This window comes from Phyllostomus discolor, chromosome 10 (genome assembly GCF_004126475.2).
Source record: "Phyllostomus discolor isolate MPI-MPIP mPhyDis1 chromosome 10, mPhyDis1.pri.v3, whole genome shotgun sequence".
Lineage (NCBI taxonomy): Eukaryota > Metazoa > Chordata > Mammalia > Chiroptera > Phyllostomidae > Phyllostomus > Phyllostomus discolor.
The window spans coordinates 8,141,138-8,151,662 of record NC_040912.2 but is presented as its reverse complement, the minus strand read 5'-3'; the positions used below and the strand labels follow the sequence as shown (position 1 = coordinate 8,151,662).

Genomic DNA, 10,525 nt, shown 5'->3' with positions numbered 1-10,525 from the left:
GAAACAATCAGTGTGGTCAGGGAGAAACAGTACTCAGTCTAGCCAAGCCTATGCCATGTGCCCACCCTAATTCCCAGGGGTGGGATCGGCTTTACCCAAGCCATATAGACTAACAGCATTAACAGGATGAATTATATTAGTAGGCTTTCTATTTCAATAGAATAAGCTCTAGTAGGAACAGTGAACACTTCTTTAGGGCTACACGAAGTTTCTCATTGGATTCTGGGATTGAATAAGGTCTGTAATAATCTTACAATGATCATGTTTTATCTTCATCTTACAGGGGAAACATCCCTTGCTGAAGGTCATTTAGGTAGTCCGTATGTGATATGTATTATTCCTTCGATAAATTGTTGAATTCGGCTTGCTCATATTTTATTTAGTTTTTCTGAATTTGTTTTTATACATGAGATTGGTGCCCAGTTTCTCTCTCACTGTCATTGCCACATTTTAGTATCAGGTCTGTTTGCATCTGCCGACCCTGAGAAAGAAGATGCCTACTAAGTAGGGCTCCTGGGGGCTAACTGAGCTGGAATTTGAAAAACAGAGCCTAGCAGCCGTTCCTACCCAGGGGCCTCTCATGCAAACTGAACTTCAGGGAGAAGCCTGAACTGGATGGGTTGCCTGCTTCGTGTTCCTGCCTTCTGAGCCACGTCCTGGGCAGAGCGAAGTGGAGCGTGGCACAATGGAGAGGACCGGAGCAGAGCTGTCTGGCTGGAGAGGGGCCTCACTCAGGGCCAGGCCCGGGAAGGTGTCTCACAACTGTGCTCTTCATAACTGAGCTGTAATACTCTTGAGCTGTTCCACAGCTGCGCTGTCCTCACGGCCACGCTGTATTTCTTAAGCTAAATGCGCTGAACGACTCCAGTGAATTTCTTGGGGCATCTGAGTCTATTGTGAAGTCACGTGTGTGAGAGCGTGTGGGATGTTTGCTGATAAGTCAGCGGGCCGCCCTGCTCAAAGGCTTGGGGAACACTCACCACCAGCCATTTAGAACTTTCCTCAGTGCGACCGTGAAGGCGGGGTCTGGCAGCACAGGCCTCCCCCTTTCTAAGTATTAAAGGAAATTCCTGACAAAAAGTCCTGAAGAATGGTTTCGGTCTTTTTCAGTGTAGAAGCCATCCTTGTAACTAAGTTAAAAAAAAAAATCTAAGTTTCTCTCCCTCCCCAAAGCAGCAAGGGGTAACTGGATCCGCAGCCACGTAGGGGCCTCTCCTGCTTCTAAATCCGGAGTCTCCAGGGACAGGCGGAGACCAGCGGGTCTGCTTAGGCGGTAAATGCTTTTCTCTCCCAACTTTGGGCCAATGCCCAGTCCCGAGGAGTGCACGATTTCTCCCGCGGGGACGGGTTCCCTCAGTTGCTGCCAGCCCTCTTCCCAGGGCGGGCCAGCGGGTCGGAGGGCTGGGCCAGGCGGCGGCGCAGGGCGCAGCCGGCCCGCCCCGCGCAGGGCCGCAGCTCCTCCCCTCGCTCGGATGTGGCCGGGGGCGGGGGGACCAGGGCGAGGGGGTGGTGGCTGCGGTCCGGGGAGGGCCGGGAGTCTTTTCCACGTTTGCAAACGCAGCTGCTTCCAGGCCCGACCGGCGCACCGCCCGAGCTCCGCGTGCCCTCGCCCGCTCCTTTCCCCGCTGCCCCCGATGGCGTTCAGGGCCCGGGGCTGGCGGCCCCCACTGCCGCCGCTGCTCCTGCTGCTGCTCTGGGTGACCGGGCAGGCAGCGCCCGTCGCCGGCCTGGGCCTGGGCTCCGACACGGAGCTGCAGATCGAACAGCGCTTCGTGCCTGACGAGTGCCCGCGCACCGCGCGAAGCGGTGACTTCGTGCGCTACCACTACGTGGGAACGTTCCCCGATGGTCAGAAGTTCGACTCCAGGTACCGCGCCCCGAGCGCCCCCGGGGCTCTCCCGCTTCCCGCTCTCCGGGCAGGCCTTTCGCTCCCGACGGACCTCCCCCAGCTCCGCCCCGCGCCTCCCGCGCGCCTCCCTCTCTCTCCTCCTACTCAGGCGCTCTCGGACCCTAAACCCCCTACGCTGCGGGGAGAGCCTCCCCGCCCTCGTGGTCCCAGGGTCCTCTCACCCAGGGCTGGAATCTTGGAGAAGACCTTGCGCAGCGCAGTTGGGACGAGTCACGCCTTCCCTCTGCGCCCTGCTCGTTTACTTACGCGAAATCTACGTGGGACGGCCACTCCGCGGGTCGACCCACCGGGTCCACGTGGATGTGCGCCTGCCGCCCCTTCCCGGTTCCTTCTCGCAGGCACCTTCCCACAGATGATGCGCGGCCGTTTATGGAGATACCATAACGTGCCAGGGTAGTTCTAAGTGCTTTCCATAAGAAACTCCTTTAATTCTTACAACTTGAGGCCACTGAGGCTAGGAAACTCGTTTAAGTGGAGTCGGGTTGAAACCCGGACAATCCGAGTCCAGAGTCTGTGCGGCTAACTACGACCACCCCCTTCTGGCCTTAGAAAACCTCCCCTAGGCGGGAGGCAGTCCAGAGCAGCCTCCGAGCTTTGCTGCGGGTCCTGCGCCGTGCCCACGGTTCCTTCCCTTAACCCAAGACCACAGCCCCTCTGCCTCACTTCACTCCAGTTCAGCTTCCTGAGTTAACAGCCCCCTTTGGCTCGAGCTCCAGGCCGTCGCCCCGAGACTTTGTCACCACCAGCCCAGGTGCGGGCCGTCTGAGTGAACCAACGGAGTAGGCTCAGAGAACTGTTGAGCATCTGCTCTGCGCCCTAGGCTGGGCTAGGCTCCTTAATGAAGTTATCTTTTAAAAAAATGCTCTTATCACCCGGGTCGGTGTGGCCAGTTGGTTGGGGCGTCCTCCCGTACACCAAAAGCTCTCGGGTTCAATTCTCCATCCGACACATACGCAGGTTGCAGGTTCGATCCCCAGTCGAGGCCTCTACAAGAGGGCAGCCAATCGGTGTTTCTCTCTCTTCCTCTCCCTTCCTCTCTCCCTAAGAGCAATGAAAAAATGTCGGGTGAGGATTTTTAAAAAATGCTCTCCCTTTGCCTTTTTTGAAATGACAGTGTGTGGATCTATAAAAGCTGTTTAGCCTGCTACAGGGCACACAGCCAGTGCTTAGAAATGCTCGTTTTTACTATTGCTTCAATCACTTCTTTCTTTGGAGATATAATTCACATGCTGTAAACCGCCCATTTACAGTGTGCAATTCAGTGGTTTTCGGTGTAGTGGCAGAGTTGTGCAATCACCATGGCTCTCTAATTCCAGAGCATTTTATCACTCCAAGAAGGAAAAGCTGGACCCCTTAGCCACCAGTCAGCCCCTTCCCCGCCAGCCATAGGTAGCCATTCACTTACTCCTCGTCTCTTACTGGCCTGGTTTCTGGCTTCTTTCGCTTCATGTTTTCAAGGTCTGTCCATGCTCCAGCCTGTATACTACTTCATTCATTTGTATGGGTGTCTATTTCATTATAGGGCTGTACCCCATTTTGCTTGTCCATCAGTTGATGGGCACTTGGGTCGATAACCCTCTTTGGCTGTTATGAATAATGATGTGTGAACATTCATGTACGAGGTTTTGTGTGGATGTATGTTTTCATTTCTTTTGGACATATGCCTAGGAGTGCAATTGCTGGGTCCTTATGGTGACCATATTTAACTTTCTGAAGAATTGCCAGACTGTCTTCCGATGCGGCTGTCCTGTTTTACGTTCCGGCCAGCCGTGCACGAGGCTTCCCATTTCTCCACATTCTCCCAACGCCTGCAATGGTCGGTGTCTTTACTTACGGCCGTCCTAGGTGGGTGTGAAGTGGAATCTCACTGTGGTGTTAAGTGGCATTTCCCTCACAGCTGCTGATGCTGAGCATGTTTTCACGTGTTTATGGACCATATGTGTGTCTTCTTTCATTTGCTTCTTCAGTTAGAAATAGGGAGGAGTTTCCTGCTCGTGCTGATGGTATTTAGGAACGCCCACTGGCACCCGTCGTCTGGCACTTTCTACCCTGCAGGCACGGCTGCCCCTCGGAGACAGTGTGGGGCAGCGCAGAGAATGCAGAGCAGCGACCATCCATTCAGCAAACGTGTGTGCGGTGTCTGCTCCTGCCACTAATAGTTCAGGCAGTTACCTGGTGGGATATGCACAGAAAAAGTAATAGCACACTCTGCTTCTCACATAGAGCTCACATACAGTTTTTACCACATGCCTTTACTTATAATTCATTGGATCTCAAATAAGTTCATTTAACCTTGTAAGACAGTGAGGTAGATATCTCATGACGAACGAAGAAACTGAGGCTCAGAAAGTTCAAGTAATTTGCCCAAGGTAGCCAGCTGCCGAGTGGTGGAGCAGGGCTTTGAACCGAGGCATTTCAGTGCCAGAGTGTATGGTCTAACACATACACGATGGAAGGCAAGCTCGGAGCTGTGGAAGCACACAGAGGGCCTAACTAACTGTGTGTGGGCCGAGGTCGGGGCGTGGGGTCAGGATAAGTCTCAGAATGGCAGGGATAAGAGCTGAGGGGATTATAGTTTACAGGGAGATGCGGAGGGGTGCGGGTTGCAGGCAGCGGAGGACGTGGCTGGTGGAGGGAGACGCATAGTGGAGGCCTGGAGGTGAGGGCATCATGTAGGGGGACAGTCAGGCTCTTCAGTGTGGCCTGAGCTTGGAGTGGTGACATGGCAGTGACCGGGGGCAATAAAAGGACCAGGGAGAGGAGACAGGGGAGGAAGGCTGGGCCAGCTTTAGAGGGATGTTGCCTGCTTGCGTATATGGAGTTTGGACTTGGTCTAAGGATGACGGAAAACCCTTGAAGAATTTTAATCCGGGGAGTGAGGGACCAGACTTGTATTTTACAAAGGTCCCTGTGGCTGCAGTGTGGACAGTGGAGGGGAAGCGGCAGGGCACACAGTAGGTCCTTCACTAATGTGAGTTTTTCTCTAGGGCCCCCACTCCTTGGGGAATTGATGAAGTGCTAGGGCATGACTTTGCCATTCCTGCTCAAGGGCCTTGAGCGAGGGGAACTCGAAGGTTTTTGGGCTCTGGGATTTGCAGACTTTGCCCGGAAGGAAACAATGGCTGTCACCCTGTCCAGAGTCATAAACCTCAGAGGGCCTTTCTTTCCGCGGAGCTTTCTTCCTGCCTCTCTGCCTGGTGCTTGGGAGCAGTTGGTATCGTTTCAGCGGCTGGGCATTTGCAGTTGCCAAGGGCTGGACCTTCAGCCCTCGGCCAGTGGCTCGGACATGGCTTGGTTTCATTTGGAGCTGCCATGGGCTCTTGAGCATGCCCCCGTGGCACCCAGGGAGGAGAGGCCAGCTCTTGCCTGCGGGTGTCTGCGGGCTCTTGCTCTCACGCTCCAGGTCTTGGAGCACCTTGTCCGCCACTCCTGTCCTGAGCCAGCTGTTAGGATTTTTATAGCATTCCTAGTGCCACCCCCTAGAAGGGAGCGATCCCTTTGTTTGCTCTGATTCCCTCCTAGGGACTGATATTTAATGCGTTCCTATTATCTTTAGCAGGCAAACTAGCATCTGCCCAGCTCATCCCCAGCCTCCAGGCCTCTCTGCAGGCCCTTACAGTCCAGACACTCAGTCAACATTCTTGGGGGCATACTGTGTGCCCCATTATGGGTGGGGGATGCTCTAACACAGCGGAGTTCAAACTGTGCATGCATCAGAATGCCCTGGGGAGCTGCACAGTTCCTGCTTCCGTGGTTCTGGGGGAGACCTGAGAAACTGCATTCCTAGCAGCTTTCCAGGTGGTGCTGACTCCGCTGGGCTGAGGACCACACTTGGACAACCACACAGACTCACATTTACTTACTTACTTATTTTTTATCCTCACTTGAGGACATTTTTTTTTCATTGCTTTCAGAGAGAGAGAGGGAGGGAGAGAGAGAAACATCGGTGCAAGAGAGAAGCATTGATTGGTTGCCTCCCGTACATGCCTGGACTGGGAGTTGAACCCACCACCTAGGTATGTGCCCTGACTGGGAATCGAACCCGCAGCCCTTCAGTTACGGGATGACGCTCCAACCAACTGAGCCATACCGACCAGGGCTCATAGACTCATGAACAGAGGTCAACTCTATTTTATATATTCATTCATTCATTTGTTCATTCATCAAGTATTTACTGAACACCTACTGTTGTAGATGCTGGGATGTAGCAGAGAATAAGACAGGCAGAAATCCCTGTCTGTCAGGGAAACTGCTCTGTATGATGATGCTACAGTGGTGGCTACGTGTCATAGCTTGGTCCACACCTGTGGGATGCACAACCCAAGAGAGAACCCTCGTGTAAACCGCAGACGTGGGGTGGCAGTGCTGTGTCAGTCACAGTGTAGGTCACCATGACGAATGGACCGCTGAGGTGTGTGATGGCGATCGCGGGGCGAGCGGAGCTCATGGAGGAGCAGGGGGGTTTGTGGGAGGTCTCCGTACCTTCTCCATTTTGCCGTGAACCTAAAACTTCTTTAAAAAATGAAGTCTGTCTGAAATAAAACTCCTGCCCTTGAGTTGGGGAGGGGAGGAGACACACACCTGTTCCAGTTGGCTTTAGCAGAAAGGGAGGGAATTTTTGGATGGATCTCTGAGTCCTCCCGAGGGTGCAGAGTCATGAAGCCAGGTGACCTTCTGCATGTCCCCGAGGGGCTGCAGAGGGGCTTCCTTCTTCCCCTCCCTGAAAGGCGAGCTCCTGCAGACTTCCACACTGCACACGCGGCTTCTAGCGACGCTAACCGGAATCTGATTCAGGTCCGCACTCCAGGAGAGCATCTGATTGGTCCGGTCTAGCGATGCTAACAGGAATCTGATTCAGGTCTACACTCCAGGAGAGCATCTGATTGGTCCGGTCTGGGTCAGGGGCGCACCCCCGTGGGTGGCAAGGGAAGGGGTGGTAAGGCTCCCCGCGTCTGCAGGCCTGGTTCTCAGAGAGGAGCCAGTGGGCAGGGCAGCACCCTGGATGGTACGTTTTAAGTGTTCTCAGCACAATAAGGTAAGAAAATGGTAATTGTGCGACATGATGAATATGTTAATTAGCTTGATGTGGCAATAATCTTATACTGTATACATAGATCAAAACATCCAATCGTACATAGTTATTTGTCAATTATATCTCAGTATAAAATTATACCTCAGTGAAAATGGGGGATGTAATGTATCCAGTTTTGTTTTGTTTTTTTTTGGTTTAGAACTCGCATTGACAGCGAGCTGACTTTTCCTTCAGTTCTCACGGCAGGGCAGTTTTCTCCCCGCTGTGTGATGGCTGTTCTGTTGTTTCTGGATCTGAGATCAGAATCATCTCAGCAACACGTAACTATATATGTATATCAGTTTTGCTGAAAGTGTAAAAGTTAGTTTTGAAGAGTAATACATGTGGTAATTAAAAACCAGTTAAATAACTCCACAAAGCTTAAAATTATAGTCGCCAGGCTGCTAGGACTGGGGAAGGGGCTCCGGGGTGGGGTGTAGCTGATCTGAATGCAGACTCGCCAGCTCCAGCTCCCGGCTTGGCCACGCCCCCTTTGCGTGCACGAGATTCTCTGTCTTCCCTTCCAGGTCAGTCCCTGCTGCTCCGTTCCCTTTCCACCCTCCAAAATGCTGTTGCCATCTCTTCACACCAACGGTCTCGTTTCCGGTGTTCTGAGTCCTTGTTTCAAAAGAGGAGTTTAGGAGCTCGGGGAGGAATGGGCTGTGGGGGCCCGAGAGAGGAAATGTGTTCAGTTTGCCATATGTTCTCCTAAAGGTTCGTCCTCGTTGCAGATTGAAACTTACACTTAGAAATAGAGCCACGGTGTTTATGGCGAATACGATGGTTTTACATGACGTCTCCAGTCTTAGTGGGTTTAGGGCTGCTCTTCTTGAAGAGCGCCACTGAAGGGTGCCATAGCCACCTCCCAGCACCCCATGGGGCAGGGGAGGGTAGGCGTGTCAGGGGAAGGATGGAAGGGTCTGCAGCAGAGAATGAGCAGGAGAGAAAGATAAGCTGGGGGAGAGGAGAGGGGGTAGGGAGAGGTGGAGGTAATGGATGATTTCCATTGGCCTTTCCAGGCCCACTTCGCCCTGTCCAGTGATACAAGAGGTTTGTTTTAGTGACCCCCTTGTCATCAGGCTTCTGATTGGGTTCAGCCAATGGGGCATCAGCAGCAGAACAGAGGGAGGGAGGGAGGTGTGCAGAATGGAGACGTTTATCCCCAGGCTCCCTGTCTGCAGAGTCGCTGTGGACCGTGCCCCTAGACCAGAGGTCCTGCCTTAGCTTCTGTCTGGTGCCCCGAGCTACCCTCTCTGTCCCTGGATCCTTCCGGCCTGTCTGTGACAACAGCACCCCCTACTTGTCCTCAGAGGTACTGAATGTCCCTGTCTTTTCCCTGCACCCTGTGCACACACACTTTTGCACACAGCCTCTTCTATAATACTTTCTTGGAACTGCCTAGTTTGGGCATATCATCCTGCAGGGCCTGAGCCGGGATGTCTGCAAAGGGTGTCAGTCCGTCTGCCAGATACTGGGACAGGTTGTGTAACTGCTCCTTCCCGAGCTTCCTTTTCATGACCGGTTCTGGACGGGACGCTGCGCATGAATGCGTGCCAGGTGTAGTGATCAGCACACATTTGCCACATTTGCTCAGAACGACTCTATTTTTCCAGATGGGCAGAGTTTTCAGCAGTAGGTAAGACCGGTCTTGCATTGTTAGTTTCTCACGCATGTGGATTACACGTTTTCTTACAGAAGGGTGCTTTTTGTTTTTAGCACTTTGCTCAGGGAGGCATCAGGTGAAGAAATAGTACTGCAAAGCACGAGCAGTCCTTTGTTTTTTGTTTGTTTGTTTGTTTTTTAAGATTTTATTTGTTTTTTAGAGAGAGGGGAAGGGAGGGAGAAAGGGAGAGAACCATTGATCAGTTGCCTCTTGAGTGCCCCCTACTGGGGACCTGGCCTGTAACTCAGGCATGTGCCCTGACTGGGAATCGAACCTGCAACCTTTCGGTTTGCAGGCTGGCACTCAATCCACTGAGCCACACCAGCCAGGGCAGCAGCAGCAGTTCTTACAGATCATCTAGGGAGGCGCTGTGCCTGGAGGGTAAGAATTGAACAGTCCTGGGTTCTAGCTTTTCTCCCCACTTGGCTAACTGTGAGTGTGGGAGATTTTTCACCTCTGAGGAGCCTGAGTATCAGCACCCACCCGAAAGTGTTGTATGAGGATCCAGTGAGGTAGTGTATGGAAAAGGCAGTTTGCCACTGTGCCTGACGTCATAAACACTCTCTAAGTAGTAGTTACTATTCAGGTGCTGTGGATGTAAACAGTTATAAAGTAATTTTCAGCCTGTACATTGGTGCTGTTTGCACATGTTCTGTGTCCAGAGAGTCTCTGAAGCTTTGAGTTCTGGTCCGTTATTAACACAAACCCTCCAGTTTGATGTTTGTTCAGGGCATGGCGGCCGGGCCACGTGAAATTCAAGAGCAGCCATTCGAGGGGGCGGGTGTCTGTCCTCCGGAGGTTGAGGGTGGAGGTGTAAAGCCAGCTAGGGTACAAAGCTGGCCATGTTGTTTTGTCCTCTGGCTTGTTGGCCTGAACTTGGAATCTTGCTTTCTGTTCACTGACCTTGGAGAAAGGAAGGCTATTAAAATGGGCCTTAAAACTGGGAGGACAAAGGGAAGTGGGGTGGGGGGGGAGGGGGGTTGGGTGTGCGGAAGCTGCTGTGGCGGGTCCTGAGGGAGACTGCGGTGTTTTCCTGAACTTTTTTTTAAGAGGAAATGAATAAAGGGTGGATAACCAAACAAAGGGCAGTGCATCCTAATGGGGTAAATTCCAATGTTTTCGTACACAGCTGTTACATGATCATTTCGAAAATTAAGAGAGAGTGAAAGAGAAAAAAATTAAATCACCTAAAATCTACCCATAGATTATCACTGATAATATTTTCAGGTATCATCTTGTGGATTTTTTTCATGTGCATCTATCTAAATAAATTCAAAGTGGGATTATTTTCCATCGTGGCTGTGTAACCCACACTTTCTTCTTTGCCAGTGAATAAAAATGTGTTTTCTTTCAAATTTTTCATTGATGTGTGATTGGGATACAGCGTATCAGTTTTGGGTGTAGAACATAGGGATGTGATGTTTGTATAGACTGCAGAATGGTCACTGCGGTAAGTGCAGGTAACATCTGTCACCAGCCATGGTTACAAAAATGTTTTTCTTGTGATGGGAGTTTTTAAGATCTACTCTCTTGGCCCCTTGCAAATGTGAAATACATGCACATTACTAACTGCAGACCTCAGACTGTGTATCACATCCCCGTAACAGAAGTCTGTTGTTTTTAAATGGCCATACACCCTTCATTGTGTGTCCTTGCTTTAAATGCGGCCAGCACCGTACCCTTGACCTTGAAAGTCATCTCCAGGGTTTCGTTGTTGCGCACCAAGCCCTGCTCTGCAGCACAGTGTCTGACACTCTAGGGGTGTCTCGGCCAGATTGTTTTTGTAGCCAAGGTCCATGCCTTGCTCTTCTTTCACACCCCCCGAAGCACCCAGCGGTCTCCTCTTAGGCTAACCCTGGTTGTGTGCTGACTTGGACACTGC

General features: G+C 52.0%; 1 protein-coding gene across 1 annotated transcript in view; it reads left to right on the top strand.

Moving 5' to 3' along the window:
- The first annotated feature begins 1,450 nt into the window (after nucleotides 1-1,450).
- Nucleotides 1,451-10,525, top strand: part of FKBP9 (FKBP prolyl isomerase 9) — a 34,267-nt gene continuing 25,192 nt past the window's right edge. Inside the window, exon 1 of the mRNA XM_028526084.2 lies at nucleotides 1,451-1,867. Within this exon, the coding sequence (XP_028381885.1) occupies nucleotides 1,473-1,867 (395 nt within the window). The 5' untranslated portion in view covers nucleotides 1,451-1,472. The remainder of the gene's footprint in view (nucleotides 1,868-10,525) is intronic.